The sequence below is a fragment of the Petaurus breviceps genome, unplaced genomic scaffold (assembly GCF_028583685.1).
Source record: "Petaurus breviceps papuanus isolate PSGF00001 unplaced genomic scaffold, PetGlider_PUasm1.0 490, whole genome shotgun sequence".
Taxonomy (NCBI): Eukaryota; Metazoa; Chordata; class Mammalia; order Diprotodontia; family Petauridae; genus Petaurus; species Petaurus breviceps.
In genome coordinates, this window is record NW_027186352.1 from 21,889,417 (window position 1) to 21,913,388 (window position 23,972).

Below are 23,972 nucleotides of genomic sequence, written 5' to 3' on the forward strand. Positions count from 1 at the left end.
GATGAGATGGTGAGGAGTTGAGGAGGACTCCCACACTTTGGGTGCCAGCCTGGGGACCAACAGTAACAGGAAGGTTTGGAAGTTGGAGTGTTGAGGGAGAAAGATGAGTTTCATTTTGGACATGTTGAATTTAAGACATCTACTGACCAGCCAGTTTGAGATGTCTGAAAGGCAGTTGGACACATGAGGCAGGTCAGTAGAGAGGTCAGGGATGGGTGCATAGATCTGAGAATCATCAGCATAGAGTTGATAATTCAACTTACAGGAGCTGATAAGATCACCAAGTGAAATAGTATAGAGGGAGAATAGAAAAGGCCTGCCATGGCAGAACCCTGTGGGACACCTGTAGTCAAAGGGTATGTCTAGCAAAGGAGATGTCAGACAGGAGGAGAACCAGGAGAGAGCGGTGTCCTGAGGAGGCATGTCTCTAGAGAGGAAAGTGTGAAGAGGGTCAGGAAGAATGAGGACTGAGGGAAAAACCCACTGGGTTTGGCAGTTAGATCAGTGGTGACGTTAGAGACAGCAAACAGAGAGAAACTAAGAATCACTGAGAGTGGGGGTGGCCGGGTACAGTCTGTGAGGAGCCGGGATCCCCTGGCGTCCCTTGTGCATACAGAGGGCCACCTCTTCATGTGAGACAGGACTGAGGCAGGAGTTAGTGGCAGAAGGCATCTGAGTGAATTGAGGCAGGGGAAAAAATGGAGTTCTCAGAGAATGATTCTTCTTTTCACTGAATGTGAGGCAAGATTTTGAAATGAGAGGGTGGGTTGTTATGAGGATCCAATGGCCTAATTTGTGTAAAGTGCTATGTAACCTTAAAATGCTATAAAAATTTCAGTTTTACTAGTGTTAGAAATTAATCAGGGAGGCTAGGTGGCGCAGTGAGTAAAGTGCTGGCCCTGGAGTCAAGAGGACCTGAGTTCAGTTCCAGCCTCAGACACTTAACACCCACACAAAAAAAAAAACTAGCTGTGTAACCTTGGGCAAGTTACTTAACCCCAATTGCCCTCCAAAAGGCAAAAAAAAAATTAATCTATGGTTTTTAAGCCCTTGAGCCAGGATGAAGTAACTTGGTGAATAAATGTCATCAAAATAAGAAATCCTTTGTAGGGCTGAGCATTATCATTTTATCATTAAAAAGAACCAGGTTTCCCTACATTTGCTTTTTAATTGTCCCAAACAGATTTTAAAATTTGGTCAAGTAACAGGTTGTTTACACTGTGGTCAAATCCTAAATTTAACTTATCTCCTCTCAAGCCTTGAATTAATGGCAAAATTGCTATCATTTATTTTATTATTATTCGGTTTAACCATAAGACTGTAAATAACAGATACTTTAAAATAATTTATTTAGAATAGATTTAAATATATGTGCATGGATAGATAGATAGATAGATAGATAGATAGATAGATAGATAGATAGATAGATAGATAGACAGACAGACAGTTTATGGGATGTTATAAAATGTTATAAAAATAGAAGTGCCTGCAGCCATCAGCTTGGTGGTGGTCCTTACAACTAAATACTTGATTTCTGACAGTGATACTAAGAGAAAATGTTCTACTTGTCTTTCTTAGATATTGTTCTCCAAAATCAGAAATGCACCTCAAACAGCCCTAGGCCTTCCTAGGAAAACCTCATTCATTAATTAACCCAAAATATTAATCCATTATATAATCAGGTTTTTAAAACATTTGAATTCTTCATGCATTACAACTATAATTTGCTTTCAAAATTCCTTCTTTATGCAGTTAATATACTTGGTAGGACTTACCCTTCTTTAGAGTTTTTCCATTCATTCCCAAATCCCAATCTAGATTTTTAGCAAAGTTGATGCCATTTATTCTGAGGATTTATAGAGATATATCCTCATTGCATACTGACTTTTGGAAGTTTTGTTAGTGTTTGTTTTGCAGCTAGATGGTGCAGTGGCTAGAGTGTGGGACTTGGAGTCGAGAGAGCCTGAGTTTGAATCGACTGCAAAGCACTATATAAATACTTATTATTATAATTATTTTTAAATCAGCAATGACAGAAGGTTTTTCTCATTCATCAGCCTAGTCTATTTTAGCATTCTAAATTAATCTTTCAAGATGCCACAGCTAAAAGATTCTAGTTCTTGAAATAATCATCTCAAAATGAATGGATTTCCCATTATGCTTTGGGTAGGATAGCCACTAAATACTTTGTGTAGCCAAAATACAAAAGTGTCTCATTTAATGTTAATTGATTCAGTGAAAAGAGGGTATTCATTAAAACCCAGGGGAAGTTCCATAAAAGCAATGTTGTAAATGGACAATTGGCCAGAAATCATTACAGAGAAGTGAGGTGGGGTTTGTTTATAAAATAACTGGGATAAAATTCTGTGAGCTCTGCCTTTGTTCTACAAGTGAAGAAGGAATCATAAAATACATTGTTGTTTTTAGAGTTTTGTAGTTCAGAATTAGTTTACTTAGGGTATCTTTTTCTTTGTTTGACTGAACTTTTCTATGCCTATATTAAATTAAGTAACCCAAAGCCTAGGACATTAGCTTAAGCTGTATTAAGCGAACAGATGGGAATGGGGTACAAAAACAGGTTCCGGGCAAAACCCAAGCAGATGAACTCACCTTTTTAACAGACTGCTCCAATGGCTCTGAGGAGATCAGAAAAAAAGGGTTCACTGTGTATTTGGAGGTTGGGAAGAATTTGTCCTGATCAGAATATGGGGCAGCCACTGGCTGTTTTCTGTTATATGCTTTCACCTACGGAAAACTCACATTGGAAATGTAGTGCTAATGAGGACTCAGCTCAGCTCTGACTTTCATTGGATATGTGGCCATGGCCATGTTATGTTACTGTGGTTGCCTCCTCCCCTGCACTCATAGGTTTGAGGCCTGTTAGTGACCCTCAGCCTGGTTTAGCCTGTCTGCCGAGATGGTTTTTCCTAGGATGTGGTCCCTGCATGTGATACAACTTCTCGGATCACCCCAAGCATGTGAAGAATGGGTGGAAAAGAACGGTTTGCTCCAACTGCTCTGAAGGTGGATGAGACAGTCACTGTGGAGCTCTTCGAGCTTGGTCAGACACTGAAGATGCCAAGGGCACCCACTGCACAGGCCATCGCCGGTCGTCTTGACCTTTGTCCTGCCCCTAGACTCTGATGACGGCTCTGTGCAGATCTGCCTCATGTAAATCCAATTCAGGCAGGAGGCCAGACATCCCCTGTGACATCATTGGTCCTCTTCAAAACAAAAGCCAATCACCAACAAGCGTTAACTCTTCTGTCACGCCATGTCAAATAAAGCACCAGACATAGAAGTTAGTTACTTGCAATCAGACATCAGCTCAGGGCTCCTTTTTGAAAAATCCACAAGTTGCAGAAATGTGTTTAGACTGCAATTCAAGTCAAGTCAATTTGCTGTATTATGATGAAAGTAAATAATGGAGAAGATGGGCTGTCAGGCAGAGTAATCCAATACCAGGCAAGGGGGCATAGGTGGGCACGTGGGCTTCACATATAGGGACACTTAGTTATTTTTCATTACTCTCCTGTTGGCTGTTTTCGGCCTTGCTCAGTCAACAATTATCCTCAGATTTTGTAGGTGTGACTTTATATAAACTGTATTAGGACAACCTGAAACTGACCCACTGTATTAATTGGAGAATGAAAGCAAGAGTATATCCAGTCTCCTTTGAGCCAAGAAAAGGAAATACCCAAGAAAGAAAAAGTTCATCTCTTTCGCTCAGAAATTTTCTTTCCATTTTATTGCTAACTTTTTTCTCCCTCTCCTACTCTTTGCCATCCTTTTTCCTTCTTATTTTCTTTCAGTCTTCCCCTTAGGCTTTCTCTGCTCATTACAATTGGCACACTTATCCTGCTGGACTACCTCTTTTATGGTTCTCTGCTGTCTCCTTGGTGCCACCCTTAGGGAGCCCTGGAAATAACACCAGCTGGCATTCTGTTTGCCTAGAATTCTTTCCTTTTGGCATCGAAAAGTCCTGTTGTTCATTTATGTCGGGAAAATTATTCAAATTTAGTAACCATGCAGAAGTCAGAAGGCAGACTTTCCATTCCACAGACTGCAAGAATAATTTGAAAATAAACTGTTTAAAACAATTCATTTTTGGAAAGTAATGTGTATACATTAAAAGTTAAATATATGTTCACATTTATCTAGTATGCAGTTAAATAAGAATGTCACTCAACAATATGCAGGAAACAGGAAAACAATGAGTGTTGGAGGAGTTGTGTCGTCTCAAAGGTCAGCCTTCTGCTTTGGATTCTTGGGTTAGGTGTTGGTGACTAAGATGGCAGAGGAAATGGCATGGCTGTATCCCATTTTTATTTCCCACCAGCATTTTCTATTGAGAACGGTGAAACCCCCACATTTGGGTATTAACATCACAGCTCCAATTGTGCTTCCTCATGGTACCAAAGAATAAAGATGGACAAAGTAACGGGAATAGACCAGATGTATCCAGAGGATAGTACCCAACGTAGCACATTGATGGTGGCAATGAGAACTGAGTCTCAAGTTATCTGAAAGGCATGGGAAAACATCTCAGACCTCTTTAATTATTAACAATCATGACTGAAGAAAACATCTATAACTTCTGACCCAAATGTCTGTCTTCCATCTATATAAAACTTTTATGAGAATAATTTATAAATGTAGCAATGAGGGCATTAGAAGGGAATCAGCAAACATTGACAATGGATCACTTTTTACCACTGTGAAATTGACTGAGTGTGTGTGGTGTATTGTGTATGTGTATGTGTGTATGCATATGTGTATGTATGAGTATCTGTGTATGTGTATTGTGTGTATGTGTGTGTATGCATGTATATCATGCACAGCTGAGTTCAGCTCAGAACAGAACAGGACTAGAGCAGGCTAGATTGCCTTGAGAAATCACAGCACTCTTTGAATGGTGCTAAGCTTTTCCCTGAACAAAGAGCCACCTCTTCAGTACCATGTGGTTCTGATGGTATGTGGCCGCGAGCCATGGGACACTACAGTCACTAAAGGTCTGAGATGGAGGCTCACCCAAGGGGAGATGGGCAGGCACATGGAGGGCGCCAGCAGGTGGCAGCCCTTTGTAAATAAGGAATTGTTCTAAAGAGCTGTAAGGGATGTCATAAAAGCTCATCAGTAAAGGTGAGCCAGTCAGCTAAGCAGTAGGAATGCAGAGTAACCAGTGGACAGCACCATGATGTCAGGAGAGCCCACTGAGAAAGCCTTTTTGACAGACTTTTGGGAAGACTCTAGCAAGAGGTGGACAGGCAGGGCAGGCTTGGATGAGTTGTGATCTGCATTGTTGGAGGGGGCAATCAAGATCTGTTGGAGAACTGGAGTCCAACCTGGGCCTGGCCATGGCTTCTCCTTTAGTAAGCAGCCATCAGGGAGACCGTGCTTATGCATTTAATTCCCATGTGGGCCAGCCAGTTTTGCAGAGAAAGAAACAGTTCTGAGTTCATTGCAATATTTCTAGCTCCATCTATCCCTTTTTTTCATTTTTAAACATGAACATTTCCACATAGAATGAAGGACAGAAAATGGGGATTTGCATGAAATTGTAAATCAACTACAGACAGTTTGTGTTGGATCATTCTGTAAATGTTTGGCAATAGTTACGAGAGAAACACGCTAAGAGAAGGGACATGACTAAGTGAAACAAGAGCAAAGGCTGGATGGCCCCTCACTGGGGACATCACATACACCGCCAGGTAAAAGCTGGCCCCTTATAGCTCTGAGCTTCTGGATTTGGAGAATCATTCCTGTTCTTCTGGAAAGTAGTAACTGTAGCTCCAAGGCCTACAGATGGTTGAGGCTGAACCTGCTTTGAGGGGCACCATGGCACAGTGAATAGAATGAGGGATTGGAACTAGGGGGGCAAGAGTTTAAATCTTGTTTTTTTTTTAATTTATTAGCTATATTGCCATGGAATGTCACCTAATCTCAATGAAATTCAACTTTCTTATCTGTGAAATGGGAATAATAATGGCAGTGGTACCTACTTCACAGGGTGGTTGTAAGACCCAAATGCTAAAACATATGTAACATATTCTCTCTCTCTCTCTCTCTCTCTCTCTCTCTCTCTCTCTCTCTCTCTGTCTCCGTCTCTCTCTCTGCCTTTCTCTCTCTCTCTCTCTGTCTCTCTCCCTCTCTACTCTCTCTCTTTCTCTCTCTGTATGTGTGTATGTGTATACACACACACATATATGAATGTCAGTTACTATTATTTTCCAAAATTCTACCTTTGACAAGTGATGCATACTTAGTGACATTTATGCTTATTGTCCTATAGGAAACAAATCCCAAGATAGTGGCATAGCAGAAATGGAGGAACTTCCAGTCCCACACAACATCAAGATTAGTAATATCACATGTGATTCCTTCAAGATTTCATGGGAAATGGATTCCAAATCCAAGGACCGGATTACACACTATTTCATTGACCTGAACAAGAAAGAGAACAAAAATTCTAACAAATTTAAACACAAGGTAACTCGATCCCCATCTCAGCCATGTAAAAGCATTTGCTGTTTTTAAAAATGTTAATAGTAAATGAATGTTAAATTATCAAAGGCTTTTGAAAGAGTGCTTTCTAAAATGAGCGTGGCCCTTAATATCTGGATGGATCTGACATATCATTGAGAGGGGGAGAAATAAGCAGAATGCATTAAAAACAATACAAGCAAAGGACATATTTTTAGGATAAAGGAAAACCTGTTGATTTGACTTCCCCTTTTATTATGAAGGTGATATGTGAACTAAAAGTAGAAGGGAGAAAGAGGGTCAAATACCCAGTTCTCTAATACTCATGGTCACATAGGAAATATGAAATTAACAGGTTCAGCCCCTCACTACCCAGATATATGTTGGGAAAATAGAAACTTTCTGTTGAACAAAGGTGAGAAAATTCATTTTACCATACTTCCTAGGTTAAAAATGTTTCCCATATTAAAAAATACTATTTTTAAGCTGGAAGCATGGCTCTTCCTCTGCATATAAAATATGTATTGATGAAGTTTTAAAACCTGTTCATGTTCACTGTTTTTACATATAATTGGGGAAAATAAAGTACTAAAGAAATAATTTTTAAAAGTAAAAAAAAGAGAGAAACTAAAAATAAAAAAGAAGAGATGTGCAAAGACACTTCCTGCTCCTTGGCAAAGGTGAGGATTTCGGATATGAGACATCAGAAGTTTTAGGTATTCATTTGTTTTACTGATTTTTTAAAAACCTTAGTTTTAAAAAAGAATAATAAGTGATAGCTCTCTTGAAAGAGATGGAAAAAACACAGGGGTATGTGTCTACAGTGTCAAAACAAATGATTTCAATAGCAGTTTAATTTTAAAAATAAATTTTCAAAACCTGCAAAACATGCTCATTGATAAACTATCACGATATCGTGGGATAGTACAAACTAAGCAAAGCTTTGAGCAGAGAGATGATTTTATTTCAGTAATTTAAAGATAATTTGCAAAGCTATAAAAATCTTAAACTCAGTAACCAAATATCTTCATTATTTTTATGGTCAGTATAGGAAACAGAAGCTGGGAAGAGAAATCTAAAACTAGCTTTTCGTTCTCACTCTGCCAATGACTTGGACGAGGCCTTGGCCTTCTCGAAGGGTCAGGAGAAGGTTCTTTCCAGTGCTAAGCATCTATCATAAGCTGGTGTTTAAGTATTTCCTCCTACCAGCATGCTTCCTCTTCGTGACTAGCCTTGTGACTTTGGCTAAGTTATAACCTCATTGGGCCTCAATTTCATTATTTTCTGAATGAAAGCATTCTAGGTGATTTCTTAAATTCTCTTGCAGCTCTAAACTTCTATAAATAACTCTTGGGATTTAGGAGATGTTGTCTTTCTTGTCTTAGGATGTTCCCACCAAATTGGTGGCCAAAGCTGTCCCCTTACCCATGACTGTGCGTGGACACTGGTTCCTGAGCCCAAGGACTGAATACACAGTTGCGGTACAGACAGCCTCGAAGCAGGTCGATGGAGATTATGTTGTGTCTGAGTGGAGTGAAATCATCGAATTTTGCACAGCAGGTAAGATCACTGTATGTGTATGCGGGTGGAGAGGAAAGGAGAAAGGGGTGCTAGGCCAGAGAGGCCTCAGGAGTTACTAGAAAACTCATTACAGAAGGAAAAAGAGTCCCTTATTTCCAGCAAGCACTGGTAAATACTGATTTTTTTTTACCTTAACAGCATTTTATGGCAAGGTGATGCATGTTTTCTTGAGTCTCAGCAGTAAGAACTTGTATAAAAGGGCTTGCCACTTTTTCTCTGTTTTTCCTTTGGCTTTAGGTGCAAAATGTTCAAATATTTTGAAGAAAAATAGAACATTGGAAATGAAACTATTTTCTGGGTTTCATATTGTAGGGAAAATGAGTTTCTTCATTCTTTAGTTTCCTCTTTGAGGTCTTTCCCTCAGTATCTGTGAGGCAGCTCAGGGGTGTTGCAGTGCACATGGTGCTGGATCTGGAGTCAGGAAGATCTGAGTTCAAATTCAGCCTGAGACACTAACTTAGCACTCACACCTTCGGCAAGGCATTTAACCTGTTTCCTCATCTGTAAAATGGGAGTGACAATAATGGTGCCTCCTCCCCAGATTGTTGTGAGGATGAAAGTGCTCGGCACATAGTAGGGGTTTCATAACGCTTGTATCCTTCCTATAACCTCTGCTTCTTGTAGAGCAAGGAAACTAACAGCAACCTCACTGAAAAAGAAAATTGGGACAGTCTGCCCAAGTGTCTGTGGCTTTTAAAATAGAACTAGAAAAGTAGAAGGCCGGCTACCACCAAGCCAGTGACAGGAGAGTAATCTGTGCAGTCAACCAGTCAACAAGTGCTTATGAGACACCTACTATGTGTCAGGCTTTGTGCTAGCCACTGGGGACATGAGTACAAAGAATCCAACAACGTCTTCTGGAGAGGACTTTGCATTCTAGCAGGGAAGACAAGTCCAGTAGTTACATCTCTTGTAGTCTGGAGGGGAGGACAAGAGAAGGAAAGGCTTCATGCAGAAGATGGGGCCTGAGCTGCATCTGCAAGGAAGAGAAGAACCCTGGGAGATGGCGGTGAAGAGAGAGGGCATTCCAGGCATGGGGCACAGCCAGAGCAAAGGTTTGGAAGTGGGAGATGGAGCATCATGGGTGAAGAACAGAGAGGCCAGGTTGACTGGGTAACAACAAACAGGAAAAACAAAACATTTGTGCAGTGAGTCTGGAAAGCTAGACTGGGGCTGGGGCTTTAAAAGCTCAAGAGAGGAGTATGTATTTGGTCCCTGAAGCAATAAAAATCTGGGGTCAGAGCTGTGCGTAAGGAAAAGGATTGCTGCTGCTGGGGGTAGGAAGGACTGGGGCTGGGGAAGGCTGGAGGCAGAAGGCCATTGAGGAGGCTGTTGGGACAGTCTAGGTGACAGGTGACAAGGGTCTGAAGTGAGAGAATGGCCGCAAGTGGGATCAGATACAGGAGACATTGCAAAGGTAGAAACAGGGAAGTTTGAGGGAGGGGAAAGTTAAAGATCCCAGTTTGGAGCATATGGAGCTAACATTCTCCCCAGAATATTTGAAACATTCAGTAGGCAATTGTTGATGTGGGTCTGCAGATGAGGGCAAGACCAGGCCTGGATATAGACATCTGGGCGTCCTCTACACTGAGAAGATGGTTAAACCAGAGGGAAGTGATGAGATTACCAAGAGAGGGAGAGAAGGCGGTTCAGGACAGGTGCCTGGAGAAGGCCTGAAGTCCAGGGCTGCAGTGGAGATGAGGAAGCCAGCAAAGGAAACGGAGACCTGGTCACCCCGCAGCCAAGAGAAGCCTTTCTCTACCGGAGACAGTCCTGCCCCTTGAGGATAAAAGATGCAACCATTCCCTGCATTTATTGGGTTAACAGATAAATGTAAAGCATTATGCTTGCTGTCATGGGGGATAGGAGAGGCCACTCCCTGCAAAGTGCCTTTTGTCTGCTTGTCATCATTTCTTTGTCCTGTCTATTGTTTGCAATAAGGAGCCATCAGGAGAGGTTGTGCCCGTATTTAAACATCCAGGAGCTTGTAGCAATGCCTAGGAAGCATGCCTTTTGCCCATTTCAGTTGCCTAGCAACCTTCTCCAGCTGAGCCCTGGTGCGAAGAGAAAAACTGGCTTTCTCTCCCACTGGGCTGGCCTCCTATTTACTTGCATAATTCTGGGCCCAGTGCATGCCTATTTCCCTTTATTCCAGGATCGTCTGCTCCATCTAAGCCCCAAACTCAATCGTTCCCTCTTCAATTCATCTAACGTTTACTAAGCGGCCCCTACCTGTTGGGATAAGACCCCATGTCTCATCACATTTAATCTCTGGGTCGAATTTTTACAGATGGACTTTTTTTCTCTTATTATGCTGACCTGAAGAAAACTGGAACTGAGAGCTGGAAGAAACCATAAGAAATGGTTTCAGGGGAGATTTAATACATGTCAGACTAAATACAGTAAGGGGAAAATATATTTTGTTTTCTTTCTTTCAAATGAATGTCAGCTACTTAGTACTCAGTTTTATTCCAAACAAAAACTTGCCTCTTTGTCCCCGGTTTCTGGCTTGCTAGCTTGAACCATTGAACCTGTGGGATTTAAGTGATTCTATTGACTAACTCAGTGTGCTGAGTGTACGAATGACTCAGGTTGGACAGGGCAGCAAGCTCAAAGCAGTTACTTGATTGAATGAACCAATATTTTTAAATAGAAAGGGGCTCCAATTAAATCAACATAATCAAAGGGAATGTTTGTGGGTATGCAGCCTTACAACGCTGCTTGAGGATGCAGTGGATTGGGGTGCTATCTTGTTCCCCAGCCTATTTTATTGGGCAAATTTCCTGCATGCTTAAAATACATTATTAAGTCGGGGTGTGTATTTCAGGAGGTAGAATTCAAATGCTTTGAACTTGGGTTTATTTTATTAATTCTATAAGGAGATTATTAATCCTGGAAATGAGAGCTTCAAATAGAAAAAAAATTATTTTATGTATTGTCATTATTTATGTGTAAATATATATATATATATATACAAAAAATGACTTAGCATTCTTCTATCTCTGGTGAAAGAAAAAAGAAAAATAGCTTTTAAAACTTATGTGAAGGATTTTTGTTCAATGAACATTTATCAGTGAGCTAATGACATGTGCTAAATGTGGGTTTATAACCTTGAGAATTGTTGATCATCAAAAAGCATATCAGAGAAAGTAATGACAAGCCATTTCCTAAGAGGTCAGGAAAAGAGAATGTGTCTTTGTCTGCAGGTGCGCACAGACATGCTGCTTAAAAACATCAGGAGAGATGTGTCTTAATGCCCTTTTCAGTTCAGGTTTAAAATGTCATTTGAATTCATATCCTGGAACTTTCCTACAGATTAGGCTTAAACCCTGAAAGTTTGGGGATAGAAGTCTTCCTGGAATTGTGTGCCTCATATGAAGTATGGCCAGTGCTAATGAGAACATAAATAAAAGTCATCCAGATAGCACAGTTCTCTCAGATTGGACTCTGTCCTTCCTGAATTCCTAGGAAGAGGCCAGTTTCTCCCAGGGTTCCCTAGAAGTGGCTTTCTGTCAATTGTACTGATCAGTTTCCAGATGATCATTGGTCGGGATACCTGTAAGCACCATTTTGGTGACATCACAATCCCTGTTTTAGCTAGTTATCACTGATTATATTTTGGAATCATTAGAAATTATTTAAGTGAAACCACTTTATGTTCATCATGTTCCATTATTCAGCTAGTTGATCAGGTATAACCAGTACCTGAATTTCAGTGAAAGCACTTTGTCCCTCTTGGTCTTTTTTCCATGTATCCCACAACTATCTTGGGGAACTTGGTTTTGGAACAAAGTCTAAAACCTCAAAGGACCAAATTGTTCCTCATTGTTCATCAGTACGAGACTTTGATTACTGCAGAAAGGTTCTAGAATACTGAGGTAGTGAACAGAACCAGACTGCTTACCGAGGACTTGAGCTCTTCAGCAATCTTGGGTACAAAGAGAGTCAGAACTTGGTTCTGTTTCTTACTCAGGTACCTCTAGCTGGGTGCCCAGGAGCAAGTCACTCTATAAGATGCAGAATGTGATCTGCCCCGGTGATCTACCTCATATGGTTGTTAAAATGATCCTTTAATTATGAGGTTCTTTAAAAACTGTAAAGTAAGAAATGATGATGATTCAGCTCATCTCATATCATGTTTTTTAGCTTTTCATTTAAATTAGAAACTCAGTATAGGGCTATATGCAGTCGATGGCCCTGACTTCAATTGCATGAGGTCTGTCAGAGCTCCGAATCCATGATCCTATGAGCTACCTTCCTAAAGTCTCCTCCAGATTTTCATTTGGCCATATTTATATCTCCATGAGTAAAAATAAAAAGACAGTCTAAACAACTCATGAGAACAGCACATAATCCTGGAATTGGAAAGAATTGGAGGATTTCCCTAATTCTGCTCTACCAAAGGGGCAAGTGACTTGTTCAAGGTTGTTTATTCAGACATGAACCCAAGAGTCCTTGCCATAGCTGCATTTTTAACAAAGCCACTATAGATAGATATGCAGATACACCTATGTACATATAATATATATATGTATATATACATGTGTATAGACTTTTATCTATGTATATGTGCATGTATACACACACATATATATTTATTGTTGAGTAGTTTTCAGTCATGTCCAACTTTTTGTAACTCCCTTTGAGGTTTTCTTGGCAAAGAACCTGGAATGGTTTATCATTTCTTTCTCCAGCTTATTTTACAGATGGGGAAACTGAGGCAAACAAGGTTAAGTGACTTGCCCAGGGTCACACAAGCTAGTAAGTGTTTGAGGTCATATTTGAACTCAGAAAGATGAGCCTTCCTGCCTCTAGGCCTGGTGCCTTATCCACTGCACCAACAAAGAAACAGTGGTTTTTCATTTCCTACAGAGTATGTAACAATAGTTCAATTCTTACTCCACAGTTTTAATAACAGACTGTCTTCTTTTCTGCAGATTATTCCAAACTTCACTTAACACAACTCTTAGAAAAGGCTGAAGTGATTGCAGGACGTATGCTTAAATTCACCGTTTTTTATCGTAATCAGCACAAAGAATACTTTGACTACATCCGGTAAGAACCCAAAGTATCATTCTGAGAGAGTAACTTAAATGTCACCTGATTTAGCACTTCTAGAATTCATGCACAAGAAAAGGGCCTGCCTGGCCCAAAGTCTGCACAGAAAATTATATTCTGTATATTTTGAATTCTGAAAAGAAAAAGACTAAAACATCCATTTCCCTAGAAGCATGGAAAACAAAAGTACAAGTGAGCTTAAACAAGAATTGAATGAATAGAATTATGCTTGAATTTTGAACCTGAGATGACCTGTTGCTGGTGTGATTACATGGCCTTTTACATTTTGTATTTTCAAACACCTAATTGTCTTTGGACTTTTCTGTCTGTGAAGGCCTCAGCAATGTGCCAGTCTTTGGGTCCCTGGCCTGGTCACTGTTCCCCAAGTTCTGCTGTGTGTGTTCTTGATCGGGAGCCTCTATGCCTCTGTATTAATACATTAGCCATTTCACTCGCCCCTTTCCAGCTTTTCCCCCACCAAAATTTAACCTTTAAACCCTTTCTTCGTCCATTATAGACACTGAAAACAAGAAAAGTAGGTGGTCAGTTCTGTGTTGCGGTCATGAGGAAAATCACTTGAAAACTAGGCACCTTCAAATCCCCTCCCTTACCTTTGGTACCTGTGTTTTCTGCAGGACATGCTCCTTTGGCTGCGTCTGAACCCTAAAACATTCATTTGATTCACGTTCCTAAAGGTTGACCATGGTTAGTTCCTGTGGAAGCCAAATAAATCCTTAGAAAAGGAGCCAAAAGATTCAATCCTTTGGGCATTTTTTAATGTTTTTAGAGATTCGTTTGTTGTAGGAGCAAATTAGTCCCCAGTGTTTGAATGTGAATTTTCAAGTGAAACTAAATTTGGAGAGTGGCAAAGGAGCTTAGCCCGTGATCCCAGGCTGCAGCTGCCAGAGCCACGTAGCCCCACATGACCGTGGCTTTGTTCCACGTCCTTAGCTAAAGGTCTGTTTGCCTTTTGATCATTTCACAGGTGGTAGTTAGGTTCTCCCAAGATCTTTGAGTGTGACAGACCCATGGAGATGATCTGCTTAAGTCAGAATCCCCAAATGGCATTTAACAGAGCCTTGTAATCATGGGGCATGTGAGGGAAATTAGAAAAGCAGAAGGACTTAGGCTTCAGCTTTAGGTCTTAGCAAATTTTTATCAAATCTTTTGTCAGTTGGGCTATCACTGCAAGATTGGCACCACATTTTCACCTGCTAAAGGTTCTCCTCTTGAGTGTGATAAATGGGAAATGCCAAAGAGTTTGGCCAGTGATACGTCTTGTTGATTCAATCTGGAGCCTGTAGGTCAACAGATGGGCCAGGAATGACTCTTAAGTCAGGAACCCTCTTATTCTGTATGCAGTCTACCTCTGAAAGGAATTACTATGTATGTCCAATGTATAAAGTTAATCTGGGCATTGCTGTTGCCTTTAACAAGGAATTCATTTAGCCGGCTAGGCAGGATAAAGCATCTTTGGCATGGAATGGAATTTTGACTCCTTGGAAAGTAATGCCAACATAGCATTGTTTTTGCAGCCACTGGAGGGCAGCATTACTCTGTGACATATACCTACACCTCAGGTCTGGGTGTGGTTTGTCTCCAAACCTGTTTCAACCCAAGCAAAGCTCTTTAACTGTGGCACACTGCTTACCACTATGAGAAAGAGAGCTGTAGGAACGTTTACCGTTTGTTACAAGCTGTCAGTCAAAAGGATCATTCCACTAATGGGCTTTCCCATGGTAGTGGTAAAACTTATGTAAATCACATCTTGTTGTAATATACTGAACATGCTATAACATTTCTTAAGGGAGCTTTAAAAAGGAAGAGGAAAGCTAAGATGTGAATTGGGGGTGGGAGGGTATTTATTGAGAGCCTGAATAGAAGTCACTTCAGGTCATCCATGCCCTTGTTGAAGAGGGTAGTTCTAGAAAAATCCATCATAACCCCCACAGAGGCCTTCACTTACCCCTTTGGCTAAACCTGTACACTGGGAGAACAGCTGAGAAGTCCTCAGAGGGCCCTTGGCGGCTGAGCCATACTGAAGCAGGGAGCCCGGCGGCAGGCTGACCCTTCTGGAAGCTCTGGGCACTGGGACAGCCGCTAAAATGTTTACACCTTAAGAACTGGCAAGAATTCCATCATTTCTCATGGATACCATTTCTCCCATTATAAAACCCCAAATCAGCATCATTTTCATTAAACTTAAATATGCTTGAGGTAATCTAGGTAGGACACATGTCACCTGGATTTTCACCTTCTGTTACTATCATTTAAAACAGTAGCTTTTTATAGGTGAAAAAACTAAAGTGTTTGGGGCTAAGGAATGAACTCACTTAGACCAGATCCACTTTCTCTAGCTTTATTTACTGGGCAAATGACGTGTTTACATCTTTGAGACTTAGGTTATCCTCGACAATTAGGGTGGAGGAGGTCTTCTGTTCCTTGGGATAAGTCCTCAATCCGCCACCTGACAGTGCCCTCTCTGCACATACCCAGGACTGGCCTGAGCCCGATTACCAAGTGAACTTCAAAGGCTGTTCAAAGCCAACTAAGAGTTGGGGCTGGAAGAGGCCTCAGAGACCATCTGGTTCCCCTCCCTCAGGTCAGCGTGAGGAGGAAAGGAGATGAAGCCTAAAAGGCCTGCACAGATGTGAAAATGAATGTGAACAACAGTGGCTAAGAGTTACATGGTGCTTATTCCATGCTAGGCACGTGCCAGTAACATTACAATTGTCTCATTTGATCCTCACAAGAACCCTGGAGGAAGGTGCTATTATGCCCCCCATTTTACAGAAGGGGAAACTGAGGCAAACAGGCAAAATGACTCTCAGAAAAACACAGCTAGTGTTAAGTATCTGAAGCAGGATTTTGAACTCAGGTCTTTCTGGCTCCAGGCCCAGCTCTCTGGGCACTGTGGTGCCCCCTCAGTGCCTGACTGATAGATAGGTAGCTGAGGGTCCAGTGGATGAGTATAAGGCCTCAAATTCTGTCTCCAACTGGGTAAATCCCAGCCTCACTTTCCTTATTTGTGATATGAGGCCTGCAAAAAGGTTCTTTCCAGCCCTAACCCTATGATCCAGGGATCTATTCATTATTATTATTTAACACCTTCATTTTCCATGTAACAACATTGAGGCCCAAAGAGGTTAAATCCACAGCCAAGGCCCCAGGAGGCAATGGCCATAAGGATTTGAACCCAGGATCTGACCCCAAATCCTGTGCTCATTCCCCTTTACTACAGATTAAACTGTTTCCCAATTCAGCTTCTTGCCTATGACTTCTCTGTGTGCCACGGCTGGCAAGGCCCACAGATCAATGGAATTTCCCAGGGAACTTAGCCTTTGAAGTATTTTTCAGAAGGGCAGGCAGGCAGAGCTCTCTAAAAGCACCAGGGCATCAGACACCCCCTGGAAAGTTGGCTGGGGCCTCCCACCTTGTGATTTAGCTCAGACTGCCCTCTTTGGGGCACCCGCCCCCAATTCAACACAGGGAGGCTTGGCTCTGGTTGGAGAAGGAAAGTGGAAGCATTTTTCCCTCTATAGGATGTTAAACAAAGTTGTTTTCCTTATTTTTTAGCCAGATGCCAGTTGTAATAGAAAATCCACCATGTACTTTTTACACGTTTGTCCCATGGGATCAAGCTGATATTTTTAAAAAGAGTGAAATTCCAGGCAAGGCTATAAGCAAGAAAGGCCAGTTCTGATTGGCTAGCTGCTAGAAAACCATTCCACATCCTCTTTCAAGTCTGTACTTAGGGCAGCACCTGGCACATAGTAGGCACGTGATAAAGGTTAATGAATGAATGAGTCTGCCCATACTCTTCTAGTCTGGAATCATCTAGAGATTAGAGAGACTATAATGATCTAGTCTGTGAGGTAAGATGTGGCACAATTAAAGAATATAGCTGTGAATAACTGTGATTACGAAAACTGGAATGTCCGAAAATCCTGGACACTTAAAACAAGCAGCCTTAAATACTTAATTGTGTCTTACTTTTTATTCAAAGTATATATTTTTAAAATGTAGATGGAAAACTTGAGAACTTCTCAAGCCTCCATCCTCTTTTAACTGACTGGGATAACCTAATTTGAGTCAAAGGAGACCCCTTTCTTATTCTGATTGTTTGGAAAATGGAGAATTCCAGTGAATTTGCAGTTACAACATAAATAATTCACAAATCTCCAATTTTCAGAGAATTAGAATCTAATCAAATATCCATAAAGGAGCCACTACCAAACATAATTTCACTCCATGGTGACTCAGATGACACTTTGCAGTCTTGTAGTGTGCCCCAGGGTCAGTATAACCAAGGTAAGCCTACACAGTAGTCTAAAATTCAGCAGTCATCACCTACTGTATGCCAAACATAGAACAAAACAGTGAACATGAGAAATGACTCCTCTTGTATGAAGCTTCTACCTCGAGGCGGGGGGGGGGGGGCAGGACAAAGGGAGCATGGAGTTTAAGGGATCTTTGAGCCTTCATAACCAAGTTTGGAGCATTCATCTTATCTCTGAGGAAGCCAAGACACCGAGAGCCAAAGTGACTTAGTTTGTCTTGTCCGAGCCTTTGGAGCACCTCGGTTCTGGCTGGGTGCCCTCGAACGTCCCACTTGTATGAGGTGTCCCATAAGTCTGAGTGCCATGTGAAGCTGTTAAAGCCATGGCAGGCTGCTCAGTGTGGCAGTGGCTAGAGCACTGGGCCCTGGGTCAGGAAAAATGTGCCTCAGTCACTTACTAGCTGTGTGACCCTGGGCAAGTCACATAGCCACTCTTTACTTGTTTCTTCATCTGGAAGATGGTGATCAGAACAGCCCCTCCCTCCCAGGGATATAATGAGGATCAAAGGAGTGATCATTGTAAAGCCCGAAGCATGGTGCCTGACCTCTAGGAAGCGTTAGGTAAACATGAGCTGTTATTGCTGGCGTCATCATTAAATCCTCCAATGGCACCAACGCTGTTGATACACGCTGTGTCTAAAGGGGTGACGGCTTCACGCGGCTCACCTTCAGACTCCACTGCCCCAGGCGTTTCTGATATTTCTCTTAGAACTGCTTCCAGTGCCACTGGGCGCAATGCCATTCCTCTTGTAGACAGTGTTGTCATTCTACTGTCATGTCTTGTTTTAGCTCGCTAACTGCAAAGCTGGTCACCCAACTACATGAGCTTTAGGCTCCAGCTTTTCAGAAAAACAGCATAAACCACACTCAGAAGGGAAAGGCTGGCCACCATGAGGGACCCCTAAGGTGTGGTTTATCATTTATATATAAACGTATCTCTCCTAGACCATGGGAACACTTCCAAAAAGCTTTTTTTTTTTTAAACGCATCCTACTGTGTTGTAGTATTTCATATCTTACATGATTTAGAGGAGATCTGGTTGAGTCCAGACAAGATGAATGCTCCAGTCTTGATGACAAAGGGCCAGGCTCAAAGATGCCATTCTTTGGTTGAGAAGTTGGGTTTTGATCAGAAGCAAAGATACCCAATGGACTTGACCTCCGTCTCTCTGCCATTTTTCATTGTCTACTGCAGTTTGGTGGTGGTGTAGATTCCAGGTAAATCAAAGGTCTTAACATTTTGCCATAGGGGATCTCTAACTTGGACAGTAAAGTTGAATTCTATTAACTATATCATAGTGAAAAATGTTTTGTTCTTGATCATTGGTCAGCATGAAAATTAGATATAAAGAGAGCTCTTTGAACTCAAAACAATCTACCAGCTCCGATTACTGTTACTGTGACCATTCCAGCTACACACTAGGTGAACAGCTCAACTTGGCTTCTATTACACTCATAACTATAAGCTTCCAGTAGCATTGTGGGAAAAATTATCGCCAAATGGTGCTGGCAGTAGCCGACACTCAATCATCCCCTCCTCTTTGCCTTGCAGAGAACAGCACGGAAATGCCATGCAGCCCTCCGTCAAGGATAACAGTGGGAGCCACGGTTCTCCCATCAGTGGGAAGCTGGAAGGCATCTTCTTCAGCTGCAGCACCGAGTTCAACACTGGCAAGCCCCCCCAAGATTCCCCCTATGGCAGATACAGGTTCGAGATCGCAGCAGAGAAACTCTTTAACCCCAACACCAACTTGTACTTTGGGGACTTCTACTGTATGTACACCGCGTATCATTACGTGATTCTTGTCATCGCTCCTGTTGGGTCACCGGGAGATGAATTCTGTAAGCAGCGCCTCCCTCAGCTCAATTCTAAGGATAATAAGTTTCTGACCTGCACCGAAGAAGACGGCGCGCTGGTTTACCACCATGCCCAGGATGTCATTTTAGAGGTTATTTACACTGACCCTGTGGATCTGTCCCTTGGCACCGTGGCAGAAATCACCGGTCACCAGCTCATGAGTTTGTCCACTGCAAATGCCAAGAAAGATCCCAGCTGCAAAACCTGCAACATTAGTGTTGGACGCTAAGGCGCCCGCCCTCGCGGCTCCTCCCCCGCCCTCCTGACCCTCTCTTGTCCATTCTCATCGCTGGGTGTTCTCCTCTGAAGCATGTCCATGCCGCTGTCACCAAAAGCAGTCAGCTACGTTTCAGTTTCTTGAATAGCACTTTTAGTGTTTCCTCTGCCCTCCCCTCCCATTGCTTAGATGACAAAAGGTCCTGAGTTTTCCTTCCGGCCTACTTGTCTATTACCTAGATGCTGCAAAGTCTTTTCTTTATCCTTTTCTGCCGAACGTAACACAGTGAATCCATATAGGCAGCTTTAGCAGAATACAAATTAATGGCTTACAATTGTTGTTTAAATATGCATTCATTTTAATCTACTGAACAAAGATTGGGATAACTCCAAACAGCATGAGAGGTTGTAATTGCAGCATGAGTTAAAAATCTCGAAGCCTAGAATTGTCAGCACTTCCAACTTGTTGTTTGACAGTGTTATTTATGTTATTTATATTAGCTAACAGGAAACTACTACTGTGTTTCAACATAATAAATATAATAGAAAAATATTTTATTTGTGCTGTTATATAAAATATTTACAATCATATAGAATATATAGATTACATTTTAATCGCTATTGTACACATGTCATGAAACCATTTCCCCTTATCAAAGACATAGCTTGTAAATCTCAAGTAAGTAGCTGTGTATCTGTTCCTGTTATTATTAGAGACGGATTTCAATTAAACATGTTTACGAAGGAGATTATTCTGATTCATAAAAGTTATAAAATACCAAGTCAATACACAGAAAACAACAAGCCAGGGAAATGAAAAAGTCCACTTGTGGAGTGGTCAATACTTTTCTCATCCAGACTATGAAAATGTGAATTTCTTCAGAACCATGCTTAAACATTACATACACTAGAAATGCATATGTGGTTGGGACCAAAGGAAGCACTGCCATTTTACATATTCTTGACCAAAACAAAAATGGATGGTGGTGTGTCGTCTCATACAGAGTGGTGCGGACAACATACATACGCTCAATGTGATGTGACAGAAGGCTCGACTGCCCTCAAGCATTTCCTATATTTTGTCAGACAATGACAAAGCTTTGAATGAACTTTTGCCTAGAAACATGAATCACAGCTTGGGAGGAAATGCTTAGATCTCACCAGATTAGAGCACGTACATTTAAAACATTAAGAAAAATGCCTATTTCCGATGGAAAAATAGTCGTATAATCTGAGGTCCAGGGAGCAAAAAGCTTAGCAATCATAGCCAGCACAGTTCAGTTATATGCTACAGACACTTAGCTATCCAAAATACCTATTTTCAAATCTGAACGCAATATTTTTATTTTAATATAAAGATCTGGCAAGTATAGATGAAGAATGCTTGATAATTCACAAAGTGCATGCCGTCAGAATGAGCTTTGGTAATTGGAGACACAAAATTTCAAATTGTAGGCAAAAATAAGGTGCTAATTTTAATAGAGAAATTAAAAATCAGCAATCATCTATTCTAAGGTCAGTTATTTTAAGGTACTGGAGACATAAAAGGGCAATTGAAAGTCTGGGTTTTTTGCTTATCTTAAAAAAACCTTTCTAGTAGAAGCGTAATTAACTACTTTACTACCAACATTATTCCTTTCTATTTGAAAAAGCAGAATTTCTTCTCTGTTGCTTTTCTATCCCCCAAAGGAGTTTTAACTTTGTTTAACGCCCTCTTCCTCCTTATGCCATCAGCACCAGCTTGTCTTTAGAAACTGAGTTGGATCTGTGACCTCGCGCAACAATTGGTGTAAGTTCTCTATCAACTGGAGCCAACATAAACCTTGAAAAAAACTGGATGGGCTGGGAATGGTCTAGATCCTACTCGGGGCTTCCTCTCCCCCTGGCTGCTTTTCCTTGATCGCAGGGGCCGTTCTCAATTTCTCCCACCCGTAGAGTATCACGTTTGCCGTCCTCTCTCATCCACAGCTAATTCTGATGCTTAAAGTGCTTCTGAATACAGTGTTCAAATGACCCAGTGGGAAGGAGAGGCCAAGAGAAGCTGCCTCTGGCAGCAGAACTCCCTGAGCACTTCTCCATGACCTCAGATAGTTTTCGACACATCCTGCTTACTGATGAGGACTTCTAGCAATCGCAGCTTGGCCTTGATGTGCTTGTACTCATAGTACTCATCTGCCATGGGAATCCGGTCTTCCTTTTGTGGGCTCCTGGAGGGAGAGAAAGGGTGACACAGACGTCAGTTCAGAAAGAACCACTCACATCAAGTGGCTGCTGCGGGACAGATAGGATGGGAAGCTCTGGGGACAGCTCCTAGGTATGACGTGGCCACCCCGCCTTCCCTCCATGCAGTCCTCCTGGGGCCTGATTTTTCTTGGTTTACTCATGCAATCCTCACAGGCCCCAGCATTTTAGGTCGTGTGGAAGGATACAGGGGCAGGGAAATGGGGAAACAGAAAGCCCTGCCCTCAGAGTCTGAAGAAAATAGCCCTTGCCCATTGTATTCTACGCTACGCATTCTAGTAAATTTCTATACAAAGTATTTTGTGCTGTAGTAGTAATCAGGCATTAAAATCATAAACTAAAAACAATGACGCATTGATCTACAGAATCAAAAATACCAGGGCGGCTAGGTGGCACAGTGAATAGAGCACTGACCCTGGAGTCAGGAGGACCTGAGTTCAAATTCGATCTCAGACACTTAACACTTACAACTGTGTGACCTTGGGCAAGTCACTTAACCTCAATTGCCCTGCCTTCCCCCCTCCAAAAAGACAAAAAAAGAGCTTAAAAAAAAGAATCAAAAATACCTAATTTGACCATTTGAAAAATCAGATACAATTAGCTAAGTTGGAGCTGTCTGGTTTCAGCAGCCAAGATTTTTTTACTGCTTGATACCTTACTGGTCTCCCTGCACATTGTTCTGGGTGAGGTCATTTCCAAGGGTCTAAATGGTCATTTTTCTTTCTACACAGCAGTTCTGATAAAGATAGGTGTGTGAATGTGCATGAACCTTTCTGGGCCATATTCCAAGGGTTATATGCTTCCATTCACAGTAAAGTAGACGGGTACTAACAGCTGTCGGCAGAATTATTTGCCTTCTCTTCAAAGTGTTTTGTGTTGTCAGGAAATGTTTTCAAGATTCGAACAATCGCTGCGCGGTCCCAGAAGGCTGGAGTTCTAACAGTTGCTAAGATGGTAAACTGTTTACAAAACATTTTGTATTTGGGACCTGGAAATGGGGACCAGAGATGATGCAGAACCGCTCACTACAACCAATGAGGAAAGTATATGAGAGGAGCTTTCAAGGTCAGTGTGCTTAGGAAACGCCCCTCTGCCATGCCCGGCCCCTTCTGTGTTTCCTATTGACAGTGACCGGCATCACAGATCCCCAGCTTTGTTCCTGCATAGCCATAAAATAGTGTCCCAAAGAGACTGAGACTTTTAAGTCTCTGACCCTCTACTAGGGATCAGCAGCACCCACTTCACTGAAATCTGATGGAGCACAAGCAGCCCAGGGCAGCACCGAGCAGAGCAGTCAGGCGGGAAGGCTCCTCATTCCTGACTCCTCTTCTCTGGCCCCTCCACTTAACTTCAGGCCCCCCGAGGGGCATCAGTGGGAGCCGGGGGGAGGGGGGGGCTGGCATTCACCCGCTGCCAGCCGACCCCTCGGAATGGCTGTTTCCAGCCTCAGTGAAGACCTCCCCATTCACCCCCATCCCCTCCCGTGGGATCATATGGCAGAGTGCTCAGCACACAGTATGCACGTAATAAATGCTTCTTCCCTCCCCAGGAGCAAGAGTATTGTGACCATGAAAGGACACAGACCTAGAATTCCTGCAACTTGCACAGAACTCCGGCCACTGTGCAGAAAGGCGTCCTCTACCGCCAGTCAGGCTAGCATTTATTAAGCGCCTTCTGTGTGCCAGCCACTGCTAGGCAATGGTGACAGAAATGAGACACTCCCTGCACTCAAGGAGCTTATTATGCTCCACGAAGGGAGACATCGACCGTGTGTGTGTGTGTGTGTGTGTGTGTGTGTGTGTGTGTGTACACGTATGTGAGTGTGTGTTTTGGCAGGATACATCTTCACATGAAATCATGCAGTGTTTTAAACTTTAAAATAATGCCTTGTGACGGTTAACTGCCATGAAATAAACCCTTCCCTTCCCCAGAAAGTATCAGTGAAAGCAAACCTCAGTACCATCCCCTGTTTTTCCAGTCACCTACAAAGGCACTGTGGCATGGTAGGGAGAGCCCTGAGGAGGCAGGGGAGAGAGCCAAGCCCTGGCTTAGGCTGGGTCCCAGGCCCCCTGCAGGCTGCAGGACCTTGGAAATGTGTGCGGCTGCCCAGCCTCAGGTGACACAGCACAAGATGAGGGCCCCAGGTGGGATGGCGTCCCAGGTCTCCTCCATCAGGAGTCTTAGAAAGGGGGTCAAG

The 23,972-nt window shown here is 42.2% G+C and overlaps 2 protein-coding genes across 2 annotated transcripts in view; one reads left to right on the top strand and one right to left on the bottom strand.

Annotated features, from left to right (window-relative positions):
• PHYHIPL (phytanoyl-CoA 2-hydroxylase interacting protein like) overlaps window positions 1–20,087 on the top strand; it is a 71,902-nt gene extending 51,815 nt beyond the window's left edge. The window contains exons 2-5 of the mRNA XM_069101829.1: window positions 6,293–6,489; window positions 7,869–8,043; window positions 13,002–13,119; window positions 19,013–20,087. Coding sequence (XP_068957930.1) covers window positions 6,293–6,489; window positions 7,869–8,043; window positions 13,002–13,119; window positions 19,013–19,547 — 1,025 coding nt within the window. The 3' untranslated portion in view covers window positions 19,548–20,087. The remainder of the gene's footprint in view (window positions 1–6,292; window positions 6,490–7,868; window positions 8,044–13,001; window positions 13,120–19,012) is intronic.
• FAM13C (family with sequence similarity 13 member C) overlaps window positions 19,870–23,972 on the bottom strand; it is a 47,546-nt gene continuing 43,443 nt past the window's right edge. The window contains exon 12 of the mRNA XM_069101673.1: window positions 19,870–21,741. Within this exon, the coding sequence (XP_068957774.1) occupies window positions 21,618–21,741 (124 nt within the window). The 3' untranslated portion in view covers window positions 19,870–21,617. The remainder of the gene's footprint in view (window positions 21,742–23,972) is intronic.